The sequence below is a fragment of the Kryptolebias marmoratus genome, linkage group LG12, assembly GCF_001649575.2.
Source record: "Kryptolebias marmoratus isolate JLee-2015 linkage group LG12, ASM164957v2, whole genome shotgun sequence".
Classification (NCBI taxonomy): domain Eukaryota; kingdom Metazoa; phylum Chordata; class Actinopteri; order Cyprinodontiformes; family Rivulidae; genus Kryptolebias; species Kryptolebias marmoratus.
This window is the reverse complement of record NC_051441.1, coordinates 10354521-10374346: the sequence shown is the minus strand read 5'-3', so window position 1 is coordinate 10374346 and position 19826 is coordinate 10354521. Positions and strand designations below refer to the sequence as shown.

The window sequence follows — 19826 nt, the reverse complement described above, 5'->3', positions numbered from 1 at the left end:
GATAAGTCATTATTTACGGAGACGCAGGGGGAACCGTATCTGATGGGGGAACGCGGCTCGACGTAACAGCAGCAACTCGAGCACATTGCTGCCCCCTATATGTCAAGAGGACAAATAACACATTTTCTGTTCAAATTGCCAACCCGCCACAGTGGCGTGTGTTGATAAAATTCAACCGCCACTTCAAATATTTACCCGCATTTGGCCGGTGGCGGGTGCTAATTTCCACCCCTGGTCTGAACACAGTAAGGGAAAAAAATAACCAGTTCTGTAGTTATTTTCCTTTTGTTTTGAGGCGGTTTGAACTTAAAAACTTTGGGAATAGTGACACCTAGCTTGTACTAGTGATAACAGTTTATTTTTTAATATTTAAATTTAATCTTGGAAAACTACAAAACAAATGTATTTTTAGCAACTTTTGGAAATTAAGGTTGAAATAAAATGTCTTATTGTTCCTTAGTCTATTTCACTCAAACTTTTAAACCGATCTCTTAAAAAATAATTTCATTGTCGAGTTAAAAAAATACATTTCACCAAGTAGGATCTGATTATTTTAATTGTACATAAATATAATTCATTTTTCATTATAGTCCACTATAGTTGTTTTTAGTTTATGTATAACAGTCAGTGGGAATGGAGGCAGAGAATCTGAGAGATCATATTTGCTTCACTTGTCATGTCCTCCTCTGAACCTATCGGATTACTTTGATCACAGCTGTCAGTACAATCAGTTCCTAAATTAGAAAGCAAATGCTTAAAATAAACAGACAAAGACATGGCATCTCCATGGGCTTTATAACACACAGCAAAGAAAAAAGTCTGACATAAACAGGGACTTCCCCGGTTTCCTAAAGAGGTTGGAGCCGAATGTAGTGCTCCCTTCAGTAATAGAGACAATGATGTGCAATCTTCTGTCTCTTATCAGCTATATTTACCCACCAATCACAGACTTATTTAGGCAGTGAGGTCTGTCCTTGTGTGTCCAGGCCTTAGAATGAGCTTTGTGTCACACCTCCCACACAGCACTACAACAAATCTGCCACAGCTTTTACACTTTGGAGCTTTAAGGAAGTGCCGGTCGTAGTAGTACCTTAATGTAGTAGGTGCTTTAAAAACTTTCATTACAGTTATTAAGTTGTAAAATATAATATGGGACACATGTGACATGTTCTGAATTTTGTTTTACACACTATACATGTGCTTCATATCAGCAGACATTTGTTCAATTTATTATACTAGAAATACATTTGTAAAGCCTAAAATAAATCTGTAACTTATTTCTAAGAAAATATGACAATGTTTTATATAACCTGACATTCCATTTAGTGTACAGTTGTATAAAACCAAAAATGACTGCAAAGAAGATTGTAAAAGCAGGAAATGCTTGTTCTGGTGCTGAAGGGAGAAAGTATTGTTCTTAGTAGTAGAGTGGCCATGAAAGTGTGGAATCTGGGATTTGCCTTTCTGAATAAGTTGTTCAGACTGAATAATTTACACACAAAAATAATTTTTTGATCTTTAAATGTACGATTCTGTCAAAATTTAGCATTGCTTCTGTCAGATTACCACAATCATCCATCATTTTAAATAAATATGTGCCAACTTCCAAGCAAATGTTTCATTACTTGCTCTACTACAAGGATTTTTTTCTTTGATGTACAGGCAAATTTGAAGAAATGCTTGATGAGAAGCACAAAAAAATCCGAAGGTGATTTGAATCTTTCATGAAACACAGTTTAATCTACATAATCAAACTTCCATCACAACGAGACAAAGTTGAATGATGACTTTGTTTGCTACACCTAATAATAAACACACACCACCATCACCACCAACACAACCACTGCTGTGGCATCCTTACACCAGTCGGCCATGTAGGCCATGATTTCTAGTATTTTTGGCCCTGAGTCAGAATGGCACATTGCTTTGGCCAAAACCAATGATGCATCAAATGACGAGTAAAATCATGGCAGCATGTTTGTTTACAAGCAGGAAACAAGCGGGCCTTTCAAAGTTAAATATGTTCAAACTTAATAAAATGATCTGGACCCACTAACAAAACATCTTATGAGAAACCCATTTTAAAATACAGTTTGATTGGCATGCAGATAATCAAATATTTCATGGTATTTCAGACTATAAAAACCAAATTATGCATTTGAGGATTTGCACTGATGAATGATAGAGTTAAGGATTATTTGAAAAAAAAAACAAAAAAACCCCACTGACATCTGGCTTCAGCTTTAACTTAAACAAAAGTCATTTCTTTGCTGAGTAGCAACAGTGACACATAGCTGGTTAAAGAATAACACAACAGTGCTGATTCTCACCAAGTCAACTTGCTAAAAATAAGTGTGTGATGTTATTCCCAGCACAGTGCAAGACCAAGAGACACCAAAAGGGTTAGAGGCTAAAATAAAAGGTGGTTGTGGGTAAATACATGAAAAATGTATTTTTCAAAACCATGTATTGCTATACTTTGGACATGTTAAGATAAATATTTTATGTTTATTATTCAGAAAGTACAGAATACAGTTGAAAAGAAAATTGTTTTTTTTTTCAAATTCTTATAATGCTTGTGAATTAATGTTGGCAAAGGTATTGTCTATGGTAAATCACAATGATGGTGAATCCACTGAGGCTGAAGTGGCTTTTGGCAGAGCTCATCTTTTCCACGCTTCATTAACTTATCACTGAAGCACTCAAAGCTAACTGAAGCAGCTACAATTTGCCTCACCTCTCACAAGAGTCACGTCTTTTAACACTCGCTTCTTGAGTGTGTCTAACTGCTGTGAACTTGTTAACACCTTCCCAAACCGGTCAGTCCCCAGAGGCTCTGCGTCAGAACTCCACAAAGATCAGAGATGGCCACAGGATGGCGAGTCTAGTATCACAGCTCCAAATTAACCCTGCAGGTGCCAGGAGAGCTGAACCCTGGACATCTGCAGCCTGAGCCACGTGTCTTCTTTGAGCTCGTTGCCACACAACCCTCCCTTAGTTTGGGAAAACATTCTGATGGCATCTGCACATTCTGCAGCAATGTTGCCGATTTAAGCCGACCATTGCCTCTCAGAGGCATAGGTCATACCTCTGATATAGATACTCGGTTCAGTGATCAAAAATATAAAAAAAACATTAATTGCAAAAGTCATTTAGTGAAAACAGAAATGCACATGACATAACATGTTGAATTAAAAAGATTAATATTTTAATGTATTTGTGCTGCGGACTCATGCATGAGTGTTATATTTGTTTACACACTGTGGTGTATTAAATATATCTATTTATGTGAAGCCTTGGGATCATGTTCCACTTGCAGCACAGGGAAGGTAAATTTAATTAAACTGAATATGATTAGAGCAGCAGGCCTGGAACCCCCTGTTAGAGGATTTAACTTGAGCACTTGAGAATTCAGGCAAATTTTAAAAAAGGTCAAGAGATTCCACTGGTAAGATCAATGGCGTAATTTCATTCTAGTTTAAAAGGAGTAAATTACATTTTTATGTAACTTTTAGTTTTATAACAGTAATAGATTTTAGAAACTTTAATGTAACAAAGAAAGGCTAATTTATTTTGCTTGATTGGGAAAGAGATGGAGTATACCATTTTCAAAGATTAAGAATGTCATTAAATCTACAACCTTAAAATGCACAATTTCTTCTTAAGCGAGGGTCAGGTGTGAGGATAGTTAACTTGTAGTGAAAAGACGTCATGGATGGCAACAGGTGGCACAGCTTGTGGAGCTAGTGCTCCCCACGGTTGTCAGAAATAGTCTCACAATGGTTCAGAAGTTAGACAGAAGAGGAGGCAGGCCGACTGCTGCCTATTTTAGGATTCTGACTGTTTGTCAGAATGAAGACTCAGACATCCACATCTAATAGAGCTGAAATTTTATAACACAGGTTATCTGAGGGAGATGTCTTCCACTGGGACAACAAGTGCAAGTTTTAAAGTTATACTCATTCAAAACACATAAAACACTAAATGAATTTCCTTAAAACTTTTGCTTCTGATAAGAAATGCAACTTAGTTTTGAATTAAATTTGCTCTGTCGCTTTCTTTGTGATATTCAGACAAAAACTAGAAAGTCAGATTAGATTAGATTTAAATTTGTTTTACAAAGATATAGAAAAAGAAATCACCAGTAGCTCAGACTTATGTGATTCACATCCATTCCTATTCTTTGCCCTTTAAGAGTTCACCAAGAAGCAAACCAATTTCAAAGAAAGTCAGAGGGCAAAGGGACTTTACGCTGAGGTGTTTATCTAAAGCTTATATCCTTGTTCAAAGGACGTCAGGTGCCCTTGGGGTGTTGTCTTAAGGAAGAGTAATGCCATTTAGCACAACTGGTGTGTTCCCTCTTCTACTACTACAGCAAAGGGATGTCCCAGACATGCCACGTGTCTTTAGAGGGGATCACATGGAGCATTCTTTAATATTCAATGTCTCCTCTGTGCAAACTTTGGTTACTAAAGCAGATTTTTGCATGCTGAAAATAGAAAGCGTTTAAGTGGGGAATAAAAATACAACATTGTAAGATTCTGACTTTTTGTTTTTTTGGATGCTGCCTGGGAAACCTCTTGCAAGAATATCAAAGATTTTCAGCCAGAATAACAGTGTAATATAAAACCAGATCAGTAAAATGAGGCCAGGTGTGCCAGTTTAATAAAAGCTGATCGCTACATGTCACAGAAACACATGTTTGTTTAGTCAAATATAAAACATATTCTTGAAATTAAGTCTCATGCAAAAAAAAAGTAACAATAAAATCCAATAAACTGTTTCAGAAAAAAAACTACCAGATTTTTGTTTGTTGATACTGAAACAAATGAGGCCAGTGGTGACCAAGGAAAATATTAGAAGAAGAAGAAGATCATGCAAACATAACCATCAGTTTATAAAGTGTACACTGGCAAGGTAATTAAGAGGCTGTGTTAATGAAAATAAGATTTCAAAATATCAAAAAATATAAAATATTATAATAGTTAAATTATAATATCTTTTTGATTTAGAAGGAAATTACTCTTTCAGATCCTAATTAAATAATCAAAGTTCCTGACAGTAATCAAACCTATGCAAATATTTACATGAGTGGTAGGGACTCCACAATTCCCATGTACCCACTTTATCAAATTTAGAGATTGAGGCACCCGACACGCACCTGCACAAGCATGCAGGGGGGCTCTGTGAAAACGTGAGCTGCAGCCACAGCCCAGCCCCTCCTGCCTGGAGAATGCATGACCCTAAAAGGCCAGCTGCTGGGAATAAATTGCAATTGTGACAGTGCAGAGAGACAGCAGCTGTGCAGCGTATCTAAAGCAAAGCATGATGTTTGGGAAGGGGAGGGGAGGAGGTTAAAAGTTTGGTGGGGGTTTGAAGGGAGGGAGGAACTGCAGTGGACAGTGTTGGGTTTCAGGCTTTCCAATCTTAGACACCTGACAGAAGGCTGGAATACAGAAACCCAGTTACGGATTGTGGAGCTGAACGCCACCCCAAGGACGGGCAGGGGTGACAGACAAGGGTAACAATAACTGCACCAATATGACTCAGAGATCAGTCCTCACACTGGGTTATCCTCTCAATAATTATTTAAGAAATTCATCTTAGGGTACTTCACATGATCATAACAACTGTAATAAAGTTATTTTTTAATATGTTGTCAACTACCAATAAAAAATAAACAGTAAATCGTCAATGTGGCAAATGAAACTCAAGAGCAAAGAGAAAAGCCTGTATCATTGAATCAGTATCTCTTAATTCTCCCACGTGGCCGTCCTGCTCTCCTCGGTTAGACTAAGACTTTCCATCAGCTGGTGCCATGCCTTTGGACAGCTGACATGCTGTCAGGCCACAGCAGAGGCTGAACAGCTTTACTGAATGTCCCTCCTCCAAAAACTCACCACAACGAGAAATGAAACAAACACGCAATCAAAGATACAAATGTTTGTTTTGTAATTAGTGATTTAAATACTTTTCAGCAATTTAGAAATGGGAACAGGTGCCAACTGCAAATGGAAACCGATTTTAAATAGTCTAGCCTACAGAGAAAACATGTTGACATTTCTGTCTATCCTTGGCTGGTTGTTTAAGTCAGTGCCATTTCTAGCCAATAACTTCCTCAGGATACAAAAGCCAGCAGAACAGCTTAACTTCTCATTATATGATAACTTCTTTCTGGCACGTTCATTACACCAGCCTCTAAAATTACACATTATCATCAATTTATTCATCAACAGAATATAAGAATATTATTTAACAAAGCATCCTCTTCTATAAAATAAGTTTTTTTTTTACTGAAATGCTTCCGAGTCTTACCTGCTGTGGCCTGCAAAATCAGCAGGGTGAGGAAACAGCAGATCGAGACTGTACCCTTCATGATGGCTGCCAGGAGAACTCTGATCTGGTCTCACAAACTATATATTCCAAGGCAGGAAGGTTAAAGTACATGCAACCAGAAGAGGTGGAGCACAGAGAGTGCCAGCTGGTGGAGGGGCTGAGATCCCAGCGTCTGAGGTGTTACAAGAGCGCCACACAGGCTGTAGTACCACAAACAACTAACGCTTCTTTTTCGAGAAGCTACAGTTCGACATCAGTGCAAGAAGCATCTTCTTTGTATACCATTTTATCAAACAATGCCTAAATAAACAGCTGTAAATTTGACTAGATTAAAAATTTATAATTTAAAACACACTGCCATGTCAGTGAAGCTTATCACCATGAGAAAGTGTGAGAATCAGGAATGAGAGCGCTGATGAAAGTGTGGAGCATTAAAACCTCTGAGTGATCTTAGAATCCCTCACACATCTGAAAGCTGGTGGATTACTGTTTTATCACCCTCAGGCAGACACAAAGTGGTGGGCATAATCTCTCAGTTTCTTTGGAATCAACATCTCAGCTGCAAATGAATCCTAAAATATGGCAGGAGTTTCTTACCCCACCAAGTCCATCTCAAGTGACTTTGGAAGCATGTTCATGTTCATTTTGGAGCATAAAAACTCCTTAATCCCAAGGAGCTTCTTTGGTGGTGGGAACCTGTGTGTGTGTGCAAGATTAATTGTTCATGAGAATCTGTGCTTTTGGTTAGCTTTTATAAGCTCTTTTCCTGCCAAATGCAAATGGCACTCTCTTTGACAACTGATTTTTTCTGGCTGACTTTCTTGTTTTGTGCAGCTTCACAGTTTCTGTTATGGAAAAAGCAGCTCATAATTTCAGCAATCATTGTACAAAGACTTGATTTACTCAGACACATAAAACCGTCTTACATGTATCTAAGCCCCATATTCAGTTTTTAACATGGAATGCATCAATTTAGTACATTATTTGATCCTGTTTGTTTTTGTGCCAGTGTTCTTGTTTCTCATTTCTGTTACTTGTTCAGCCTGGCAGGTTTTGCATTTGTTCCATTTCCATAGTTTTTCCACATCTTCCCTGTTTGCCTTGTCACACACACTTGTTGTTCATCTGTAATCATCTCAGCTGCATCCACTCACTAATCAGGCCTTCCAGCAGATAGAAGAGCCTGGTTTTTATTCTTGCTCTGTCAGATCCTTATATGTAGACTCCTTGTTTGTTTGTTTGTAAGTAAAATAAATGTGGAGGAATTATATCTGCCTGCCTGCTTGGGTTTCCAACACCACCCCATTGTTACAATATTATTATGTTATTGTAATCATGACCACCATCCCTTCCTCTGTTTGGGTGGCAAGTTATTTAGTCATCATAAAATTAACTCATTATCTTCACTGGATGCATGTAAGTTAAATTCTCCTGCTACAGCATTTATTCTATCACCTTGCAATAATTAAATCTTTTAAAAATTGTTCTGCTCCTCTCTGTGTCTGGGTTCTTCAGCTTTATCATGTCCTGTGACAAATGCCATGATTTTGAAAGTGAAATGGAAATGAATAATCAATCCTGAAATAGGATTTAAACTACTTTACAATTCAGGCACCCCTTTCTCTTATTTTTTCATTCAGATATTTTTAATCTTTCTGTAGTGTTTTACTCCAAGCTGGGCTGCAAAAGGTTCTCAGAGTGCTTGGACATTTAACATCAAAATGAGCAAGTCTTGCTTAATCCTCCTGTGTTCAGATCCCTAGTTACAAGGGCTTCAGGAGGGTTAAAAAAGCACAGCTTGAGGACCTGAAGATCATGACCATGTACATTTTTTTAAATTTCTTTTAGTTTTACTAATATTACAACTAGTAAATTATTAGCTATTTTTATGTGTTTGTTTCAATGAAATGTGATAACTATTTAGACTTAGTTTTCAAAAAGTAATAAATTCCTGCCTATCTTTATTTCTAACACTCAAATCATTTGGGATGCTCTTTTTGTATTTTCAATAATGTAAATCGTTTTGCAAATTCACCTTATTAGTTTTCAGAAGCTGCGTAATTTGAAATGACTTTTTTCCATCTTGTTTAAGTTTCCTTTTTTGAAACATGTCACTGGTATCAAACAAAGCCTCTCGCTGTTAACATTTTATGTCTGTTGGAAATTGTTTACGCAATATCAAATTTAATTTGCTAGAACAAAATGTTTTGCTGCCTCCAAACATCAAAACCAGAAGCATATATGAGTGAAGATCTGAGGGTGGAAACAAGGGGCTTTGAAAAGATTACTGCATGTCAAAGAATGATGGCAAAAGATGCCACCCACTGTCGCTGGTGTGCATTTTAACTGACACAAAGAAGGTGGTCGGTCTTAATTTAGCAATGAGCTGCTGTGCAGGAGAGAGGGGAGGTGGGGGGCGCTTCAGCATCCTGTCCACCAATCAGGAACAGACACTTGTGCATCTACTGTACTGTTCGAGTGGTAGTTTCTACCAGAACAGAAAAACTGACTAATTTAGTCATTTATGTTGTTGTTGTAATATTTGGAATTTGATCAGGTCAACCAGTGTTTGTTTGAAATAATTATATTCAAGTAAGAAAAAAAAAATCTCACAACAAGGCCAAATGTTTAAAAAACAAAGTACAAACTTTATTATTCTGTCTTTACAAAGGCACAAGCCTCTTTATCCCCAAAACTTTTCTTGAAAAGAAAAAAAATAGCTTCTTAATGACCGTATGCATCAACGGATCTAAAACAAATGTACAGAGAACAAAAAACAAGAGGGAAGAAACTGAACTGCGAAATGTGTGAAAGATACTGACAATACATGAAGACAGGATAAAATATGCAAAAGAACAAAATAAGATGTAAGGAGTAAATGGGACAAGATGTAGGAGGACTGACAAGAATGGACTGGGGGGGGGATACACAGCTGTGCGGTTTTTACTCATAACCTCAAGAGCTTCAGCTGAAGAGATGCTCCTTTACACATAAGGAAGCAAATTACAGTAAGTGCTTTGTAATCTTCACCCCATTTACTTTTCCCAAGGCCCTCCCCGCTAATCTAATAATCTGATATGTCCACATAAAGTTTTGTAACATAGAATACAGAGTGTAAAAAAAAACACCCAAACAATTGGAAATAACCCAGTTCTGGGATTCAGCAGAAAACCTTCCAATACAGATACTGAGAGGAACGAGAGAATGCTCCGCAAAAAGCAGAGCACATTTTCCACATCCAGGAATCCCCTTTCCTATGAAGACACGTGTCCCGTGATTCAATTTGACTTGTTTCAGTGCAGCTGACATCAACAGGCTTAAAGGGTAATTCAATGACATACATCATGATGAGGAGTGTTCAGTCAAACACACGGTCTGTCCAGCAGCTCAAAGCTCCGTCTGTGCACTGATGCAGGGGGGCGTGAGGAAGCTACCTCATGCTGTGACATGTCAAAAAGCCTAAATGTTACCAGTTTTAATTGCAAACTAAAAAAATTATGGAATGTCTTATTGTGGAAGCTTTTCCACATAGTCTGCCTTTTACAGCTCACACTAATATTTTCAAACCAGATTTCAATATTTAGACATATTTGAACACTTGAATGATATTCAAGATCCCTTGAATATCACTTGCATACTAGCGACTTGTTTACTTTAGAGGCAAATATAATCAAAAACTGCAATTAGATATAACTAGGAATATAAATGCTAACACACCCTGGATGTTTCCGAGCCTGATTGGAAAGGTGAAGAGAAAACCAGTGGCCTGGTTAAAGTGTTCAGGTATGTCTCTAAGACCCCTGGGCTGTGTTAAGGCTGGTCTCCCTGCAGCTGTGGGGCTAATAATAAGGCAAGCTGCAACCCCTCTCACTTTGCTACAACTCAATCAGTCTGTAAACCAAGACTTCCAGGCTAAAAAGCACATTTTAAGGTAAAACTTGAGCTAAATCATGTAAGTAGCACAGTACAGTTAACTGAAAATGCACAAAATGACATGTGATTTATGTTAGGAAATGCATAGAGCATGTGTTGTCTATCCAGTCACCCACATGAGACACACTCAACAACCCATGAGGCATTTACCTCATATTTTCAACATTTTCTGTTTTGGTGATAATCCAGAATTACACTGACAGGGAGTGAAACAGAAAAAGCTCATAAGAGTGAGCAAACAAGTGATTGTATGTCATATTTGTATGAGAGTTTTTCATTTCAAGGCAAAAGTGGTGCTGTTGGAGACTGCCAGAGTCCAGGGCACCACTAAGCCCTGTACCTTCAAAACACTAAGGGATACAACACACATACTTGCTGATTTTTCTCAATACAGTCCACAAATTAGCTTATTATCCAGGCCAGGTGCTGTTAAACCCAAACAAGAAGGATTTTTTAAAAATGTCAATGCAATATTGTTTTTGTCAGGCAATGAATAAAAGGAAGATCAGGCCAAATACATATGTGGGATTACTGGGAACCCAGCCCAGCAAAAACAAAAGCCAGCCAAAAAAAAAAAAAAAAAAAAAGAGTTGTGAGCCTAAAAGTGCACTCTTTTTCTTATGAGCACCATTGAGCCATAAAAACAGCTTTAAATTTACTTTTTTTCTTCTTCTTTACTTTCTGGCAGAGCCTTTATAAAACATGAAAAAGACTTGACAACAGTAAAATAACATGTTCTTCCAACACAAAGCATTACAGGTGGAACTTCAGGACAGTCTTGCAAGCTCACAGTGTCTTTCCAAACAGCTCAGATGGGTCTCAAGTGAATAGGTTTCTAAAGGATGTCCATCTTCATAAATATGCACAAATGCTGGATAGTGCTGCCACACCACTGGGCTGTTCATCAACTTGTTCTTTTGATTAGTCACACGGTTTCAGGACTGCAGAAAAACAACAGTCCTGGTAGCTAATAGAGATGTTTAGCAGGGTTTTGAAACTCTAGTATCCAGTTTGACAGAGTATTTATTTAAAAAAAAAATCAGTCAGCAAAGTAGTAGCTCTAATAAGCTTTCTATAGATTCATGAAGAGAAATAAGTTGTGTGAGTGATTAAATGAGCAGGGAAGAAAGATAAGCAAAGAAATTTGCAGCGTGTGAGTGTATATGAGTGTAAACCTAATTTGATTGCCTATCACGGTTAAACTTGGTGCATCTTGAAAGGTAGAAGAAGATGAAGGAAAATAAAAAAAGTAAAAATGAGTGCTTCAATCAGACTACCAGCCCTGTCCACAGAACAAGAGTCCTGTGACTTTGTAGCCTCCTGTAGCGCTGGTCTGCTTGGGCCTTTTGTATATAAGTGTGTGTGCAAGTGTGTGATACGCGAGATTTCAGGGATGAACTCAAGGCAGTGAACAGTCATCGGGCCCGTCGCTGTTTGAGGCCGTATCTGAGCCCGCCGCGTCAGAGAGGACGCGTCCAGAGGTGACGATAACTGCCCTTCTTTGCTCTTCCTCAAAGGCTTTGCCCTGGGTGCCCTCGATGTGCTGGATTGCCTGGAAGAAAAGTCAAGACATATATCGCTGACAAAAGCTCCCTCTAGTGGTATTCAAATACCCCAGGCAACAGTTTTCTTAAAAAAAAAGAAAAGAAACATGGCTTACTTGAACGATAGTGTCCAAATTCTGCCGAGACGTGGACACCGAATTGATAACTGATGTTGGGCCCATGGTTACCACGGTAACATGATGGGGTTGAGGAGTCTGAGCAGGTGCAGGAACGATGACTGTAGCATGATGTGTAGGTGCAGGTGGAGTAGCAGGAGCCAACACCTGGTTAAAAAAAAAGCATTCATTGCACTTAATTTTACTAACAAATGACCCTAACATACAGACTTCACACCAAACATGCACCAAAAAATACAAATATACACAAACAAGCTGAAATATAGTGTTCTACTGCACACTAAACAGGTCAGATGTTTGGAGAACATACTCATGTCTCCACTCTATAAAATAATATTAATTTTGCTTTAGAGCAACATGAGCATTCAGTAACACATATTTAAAAGTCACGCCCAGCTCACACTGCAATTTCTTTTTAAAAACAGCTTCTGCAATATTACTAATCTCCCTACAGAGGCTTTAAAAGCTCATTGTTCACCCAGAACAAGCAGCCCACAACTACATCTCATGGTCTAAAAGTACCATAACAAAACCTTTTGTATTTTAATCATTGCCAAAATGTCTGATGAGGATTTAATTTCTTTTTACAGAAACTAAGTGAGAACATAATAATTCTCATAAGATTATCTCAACATAAATTATTTATGTTATTATCTTGTAACAACAACGTTTGTTTTCTTGAAAAACTGGTTTAATATGTTTAGGTACTTTGACCTAGAAAGGTTTATTTTCTGGCAATAACCAGAGTTCATTTTGAAATCACAATGAAACAAAAAGGCTACGACTTCTTCAGAAATCAGAAGAGTCGTTGTGGCAACCGATTCAAGCTGAAAATGTCACATCAAAGAACATCCATCACTGGTTAACTCGTCATCTTCAAGTGTCGTGACAGCAATACAGATTGATGAAACTAGGGGTAAAAGTACTTATTTCTACAAGGTCTAATACGGTCAGGGTGATGCGGACGGACAGATATAAGATGAGTGATTGGCATCACTTTCAGTTAGGCTGAGCGCTCAGAAAAGGACACTCCGGCTGTCACGGCAGGAACGACCAGGACACAGAGGCGTGTGAGCGGCTCATTCGACACACTGTAAAACTGTCAGAGCTGTTGACAGCTCTTACTGTGGACGTGGAGGGGACTGTCATCTGCAACCATGTTTCTGTGAAGTCTAAAGGTTAGTCTAGTTGTGTGTTTATATGCCGTAAATGTAAAATGTTTTGATATAAATTACTCATACAGGAGGAGAGAGGGATGTTTGGTGATTGTTAGCTGATGAATTTAGGTTTATGAGCCCAAGACTACATTTACTCAACGAGAGTGAAACTTAAAAGGTATGCTAATGTTTATCTAAACCAGAATGAGATGTAAATGAACCTGAGGGCTGTGGGCTGGAGTGAGGTCCCTCTCCAGCTGTTTCTGCTGCTGCAAACAAACAAGGCTTTGTGTTTGGGCCTGCTGCTCCTGGAACTGCTGGGCAATGGCCTTCAGTTTTTCTGGGTACAACTGAGCATCCAGGGAACGCATCTGACACGCAAGAAATTGAGACACAAAGTGTGTCAGTGGCCACACTTCCCAGACATCTGAAACTGTGTACCCTTATGTGTTTTTTGTGTTTTTTTCCGTGTCTGTGTTTTTGCTGTTTATTACCTGATCTTCCAGTATCATCCTGACTGAGCGTTCTTTTTCCAGTTGCTGCCTCAACTCGATCATCTCCCTCCTCAAGTCTTCAGTCTTCTCTTCCTCCAGAATATCTGGTGAGCCAATGCCTTCATCTTTCTCCTCTGCACGCCTCCTCTTTGGGGAGGAACCACTTAACTCCTGAGGAAAGCAATCAGAAAAGTGATATCTGGTTTAGATAACTACTAAAACCGAGTATAGACAACTGATGGAACCTCATGCTGTACCTGTATGATTCGTTTGAGCTGACTGTTCTGCTGCAATAGCCGAGTTTTTTCCTGCTCCAAAGTAAAAATGTACTCTGCTGTCTGTTGCAGGATGGCAGCCTGACGAACAAAGTTACAGCTTAAGAAAGTAGGAAAGTGAGTTCAGACCTTCATACACAGCTACATCAAACTCATTGCTCGATTCAAAGCACTGCTTGTGACCCACCTTGCTGAGCTTTTCTCCATCGCTGTGTGGGATGAGTGTTTTGAGTGACTGGAAGCCAGCATTGATGCTCTGCATACGCCGACGCTCGTTGCTGTTGGCGATCTCTCTGCGTATGCGCCTCTCTTGGTCCCGGGCTGTTTCTGGGGTCAAAGGAATGTTGGCCAGACTGAGAGGAGAAAGGAGGGGGACAAAGCCATCAGCTGACTGTAAATTACTCAAGAAAAGCTATCAATGAATAGAAAAATATGTCACACTTCTGAGCACAGACAACACGATTCTGGAAAGCCCCTTTGACTAAACCTGTGCAGAAGGATATACAACAAACTTTCTAAAGAATATTTCACCAAGCAACAGATTTAATTCTTAAAAGAGAAATGCTTTCTCAGGTATGATTAAGTCAATCTTTTTGTAAGGAATTCCCTAAATCTAACTTGTTAAATTATAGTAATATTGTCCTGAATTACTAAATCCATTTAAATCCCCTTTTGAAAAAGAAAAAAAAACTTGCTCAAATTGCTAGTATTCACTGCACTGAAACCTTCATTTGCAGGCCTTTAAGTAGAGAGGAACAATTTAAGATTAAATTTAACCTGTCTTTTATAAATCATCGATCCTTCGCCCTACAAATAAAGAAATAAAGACATAATTTAAAATATGTGTGTAATTAAACACACAAGGACAAATCAAATTAAAAAACTTCCAGCTCTTGTTAGGCTCTACACGCCTGCAGTGTGTCTCAGAGGCAGGACACAGGATAAAACATCTTACTGCTGCAGGTAACTCCAGCTACCATCTCCAGGTATTTAATTAGGGTTAGCAAAAAGTCTTAATATCACCATACTTAAACTGAAAAGAAAAAACATCATATGCCAGCTGCTGTGATTCAACTGAGGGTAAATTTTATCCTCCAGCAACCTCTGTATCAACACCAGTATCTCTGGGACTCTCTCTCCTGCCAAGCTCTTATCTGTACTGACTCAGCTGCCTCAGTGCAAACACTGAGAACAATTGTGCAGACACAAATCAGAAAACCTGTGCGTGTGTGTGCGAGCATGAGTGTTAAGTGTGTAAAGATATACACAAAGCATCACTGCAGCAGCATATCCAACAAACACAGCCACTGCCAAAACAACTGGGCCTGAACTTCACAAACATCAACTAGTACAGAGGAAGAGCCTGTTTACGATGCTTCTGCTTTAATCATGTCTAACAGAGGAAGAGCCTGTTAGGCTGGATTAAAGCAGAAGTATCGCATCAGGCAACTTAAGATGAAATAATTAGGTGCTTCTTTTATTAACACAGGATCAACTGACAATATTTTACAAAAAGTACAAAAAAGATGAACTCACTTCTTACTGTAAGTGAAAAGAAAACCATTCAGATTTATAGGTTTTGTTTATCAAATGTAAGAAAATGTAAATATTTAAGTTAGACTGCAACTGTGAAGAGCACGTTCACTACTGTTAGGCATTTTAGACACCACACAATAAGAACACAGCATATTAGTCAGTTGTAAAAGTAAATTTTTGCTGTGGATGCATAACAAATATAAAGAAATGGTCATTTTAATTCTGCCATAATGCAGCTTACAACTAATAATTCTAGTGTCAGGACATATTTTTTAAATATACACAGATATATGCAAACTATTTTTGGTCCTCTCCCTTCCTACCAACAAATTTAAGATGTGTAAAAATATGTGGGGGTAAAATTGCCTTAAGGAAAACAAAAAATCAGAAACATTATGGACACAGAAGTGTATAAGAACTATCACTGTTCATGTTAAATGCAACAGTGACTTAACAGATACACAATCAAATACATTTTTAAAAATTATAGTTTTAATGACCCGGTTGGATTTCATAATGTCTACTTAATCTACCCTGTGTCAGTGTAAAATGAAACTTTTGCTGTCTCGAGCTTCTGTCTGTCTGAGATTTTAAAAGTTATAAGTCTTAAATCCGGGTAAAAAAAATTCTTTAAAGTAAACAACAACAAAAACGTTGCGATTCAATCTCCACAGTTTTTTGCGAAGATTTGAGGGCAAACAAACACAAAACTACATTTCCCAGAATGCCCCACGCCAGCAGCAGCTGCAACGGCGAAAGATTCCTCCGCCTCCCTCAACAAACAGGGCTGCGGACGTATCGACGGGCCTTCCGCGACATACACACCCCCTTATTAATAACACTTTTAATTTTTCCTGCCTCCCCGCGAACATCAAATGCCCCTTTCGGCGACCAGACAGTCTGAAATATACATTTTTAAAACCCCGAAATAAGCGCCTTCCGTCATCACAGCGCCCGACACGGCCGCCGTGCTCCTCGCAGACTTTTCGTGTCCTCCGCCATTACAACAATGCGGCAGGCAGCATGGCAGAGAGGTGCGGGATGAAAAGACGCAGTGGAGGCGGCTCGATAGCGCGAACAAGACGCACAGAAACACCAGTTTAACTATCACAACTTCAAGTAAGGGCGAACGTGACCACAGCTGTTCGTTTGCACTTGAGCAGTGAATGATAATGTGACGCTATAAAACGCTACAAACAGCAGAGCCCCCCCCCATCAGCACTTTTAGCACAAGCCACAAGCATGGCCGCGCTACCCACAATAACTTCGGTTCGCTTTGAGCCATAGCGACAACCCCCACGACGTGTGCGGCAGAACAAACACTTTAAGGCGATTCCGTAATAGACAGGGCTAAAATTTATTCCGTTTGCCAATCGCAACTCCTGTAGGTAACAGTGAGAGATGATCGGAGGACATTTATCGGGGGATGAGCTCTGGAGCGGAGCGAGCAGCATGGTGTGCACGGAACCACGTGGTTTGTGTTTGTTAGCCACAAAATACACCGATTTCGCAAAGAAATGTGGAGAATTACACACAGAAGAGGCTACAATCTTAGCAGGGGACCCGAACACGCTCAGCCCCGACATAATCCCGGTGTTTGATGATAATTAATGCCCGCAGCTCCTCGTGAGTGAGTCGCGTACACAATAACATCAGATCAGAAGCTTGTTGCCATGTAGTCCCCACGCAGCTCCTACAGTAATAACACACACACATCGTATTGAATGAAGCACATGTGGTTTACACACCTACAAAGACCACCAATCACTTCTTTGTCCGTTTTCCTGAAATGTTGTAACGAGGGCACCTTCTGAGCTGGTACCATGAAATACTCCATGCTCGCCTCTCGCCAGTTTGGTCCCCCACCTCCACCTACTAAAAATAAAATAAAACAAAAAAGCAGTCCTCGTGGGTAAAAAAAAGGAAAAGAAAAAAGCCCGTGATCCGACGTGGGTTAGATCCTCAGGGAAGATATGAATCCTTCGTCCGGAGTGAGGATTGTAATGTTACTCGACTTCCAGCTGATGGGGTTCCCTCGTTGTGTGTGGCGCTCTACCTCTGTCTCTTTCTCCCTCCCCCTTTGCCTTCTCTCCCTCTGCATGACCGTGTGTGTGTGTGTGTGTGCAGCTGATCGGATGGCTTTCAAGGCGGGAAACAGCTGGTAGGAGTCACACACCGCACTACAAAAAAGGGCCTCCTTCCGCAGAGACGGGGGACTGCGCGTAAACAAAGGACTATTTAGCGCAAAGATACATTGGTCAGAAAACGCATTAAATGGGATGAAATTGAAAATTAGCAAAAAATGATAGCTAATTTAAACAAATATTTTCTTCTCACATAGCTTGCATCTATTCACTTGTCTTTTTTGAGTTGGACCTATAAAACATAAACCCATAAACCTTCGCGCTGAAGCGTTTATTATTAACCACATGGCTTTAAGTCGTACGTTGTTTTTTTTGTTTTTTTTTTTATTGTTCTTTTTTATTTTTATTTTTACACAATAGCCCTGACGACACCGGCAGGCTGACAGCCCAGTAAATAAAGATGGGGTCTACTATAGGGGCGTACACTCGAACAACAGAGATCAGCTGACGGGTTGGCCGCGCTGCACAGCAACAGCGCACTGAAGGGAGGGCTGCTGCAGCCTGACACACACACACACACACACACACGCACACACACACTGCACGTCTCTGTGCTCCTCATCATTTCGGGTGCAAAGAGTGGTTGAACAGGAGGGTAAATTACCCCCAACCACGTTAAACATGTTCATTAGATGCGCAACAGCGCGCAGCAAAGACACCGGAAACGAGAACAGCAGCTTTTGTTGAGGCGTGGTGAATTATTGTGAGTGTATGGCAGGCTGTTATAACATATATTCAAAGCAGGCATCTATGCCATTATGTTTCAAGGTCTCTAGAACTGATATCGTATTAGTAAAAGATGAGTTTAAGATGTCTACAAATCCTTTAAAAAGTTGAATAAAATAGAACAGAGCAGAGCTCCTTTATTGTACCCACATGTGTATTTGGCTTTGAGTGTACGACATCCGGTTCTATGTGAACAAAATACCAAACATTAAAACGAAATAGTTATAAATACAGACAGGTATGTTAACAAAAGTAGAAGAATTTAAAGCACCTACAATAAATAAATACATAACCTCAAGTGTCAAAGAAGTATCACCCTGCTGTACAAACAGTGTTTGCTTTAATGCATAATGTCTACAAACATTTTAGAGAATCAAAATGGCTTTCTTTTTTATTTTAGATATCTATTTTAAGTTTTTCTTCCTATAAGACAAACAATGCCATCGTTCATATGTCATGGGTTTTCAGCTCCAGATGCTCACATTCCTCCTAGAATAAACACTGTAAATGTTATTCTTACTAACTAAATAACATTAAATTGTCAGCAGGTGTGAGGCTGGAGGTACACACCAGCTCCCTGTGAGCCTGCATGGAAAAGCAGGTGAAGAAAATGGATGGATGGATGGATGGAATTGTAGAAGAAGCACACATTTCATGTTCACATGTTATTTCATTGTATATGTGATGTAAAATTGTATTTTGTGATTAATGATGGATTTTGAATCAATAAATTGGATTACCACATTGGTGCTTCTTACCCCATGAACAGTTCCTATGTTTATTTTCTGTATTTTTAAAATCTTTTGATTTGAAAAAGATCCAGGGGGGGATCAAAACAATGTGAAAAATAAAGTATTATCCCAGTAAGGAGAGACTATGCAGGTTTTTCTTCACTCCTGGTTTTTGTTTCCCTAACCTACAAGTAGGATTTTCTTTATTTGACCAAATAAAATGTTAGACTATTTCATATCCCATTTAGAAAGCGCTTTTGCATAAATATTGACTAACATTTCTAAACCATTCTGCAAGTAATTAAATCTTTTTATTTAACGCCCTCTAGTGGTGGCTGCTAAAGACCAGAGGTGCACAGTTTGCACCCCCAGCATTTCCACACTGAGTGGAGAAAACATACAGTTTCACGATAACATGCTCTAACAGCTCGAAGACTGATGCAACACCACGTTTAGACTAAAATATTATTGTATCTTTACAGTTTATCTGCTACTAACAGTGATGACATCTTAATCAAATCGAATAGAACTGTATAAATGCCTTTTTTAGAGTTTACTAGTTGGCCTAATCAGTCCAATAAAAATAAATAAAATAATAACAATTAAAAAAAATGAACTAAATAATTAAAGCCAGTAATAAATCGTTGGTAAGAATTTGTCACTATCGGTCAGAAATGATTTTCTAAAATTTATAGATAATTTAAAACGCATAAATGTTTAAGCGATTAAGTCAATTTTGGGTCGAGAAAAAGAACTTAACTGCAACAGTATCAGATAATAAAAATGTAAAAAGTGGGGAAAATGTTGGCTTTT

General features: G+C 38.9%; 2 protein-coding genes across 4 annotated transcripts in view; both read right to left on the bottom strand.

The window, feature by feature from the left end:
• Positions 1-6470, bottom strand: part of srl (sarcalumenin) — a 15541-nt gene extending 9071 nt beyond the window's left edge. For both annotated transcript variants that reach the window (XM_017435961.3, XM_017435962.3), the window contains exon 1: positions 6316-6470. In XM_017435961.3, coding sequence (XP_017291450.1) covers positions 6316-6376 — 61 coding nt within the window. In that variant the 5' untranslated portion in view covers positions 6377-6470. The remainder of the gene's footprint in view (positions 1-6315) is intronic.
• A 2491-nt stretch (positions 6471-8961) lies between these two features.
• On the bottom strand, positions 8962-17548 carry tfap4 (transcription factor AP-4 (activating enhancer binding protein 4)). 2 transcript variants are annotated; one of them, XM_017435955.3, is made up of 7 exons: positions 17161-17543; positions 14064-14229; positions 13859-13957; positions 13602-13772; positions 13329-13478; positions 11930-12097; positions 8962-11821 (listed from the first exon to the last, which is right to left on the bottom strand). In XM_017435955.3, the coding sequence occupies exons 1-7, from the start codon at positions 17247-17249 to the stop codon at positions 11669-11671; spliced, it is 996 nt and encodes a 331-aa protein (XP_017291444.1). In that variant the 5' UTR covers positions 17250-17543; the 3' UTR covers positions 8962-11668. The 2 variants fall into 2 exon arrangements, with proteins under 2 accessions (XP_017291444.1, XP_017291445.1); XM_017435956.3 differs by lacking the exon at positions 13329-13478 and having other exon boundaries at positions 17161-17548.
• Between the last annotated feature and the right edge of the window lie 2278 nt (positions 17549-19826).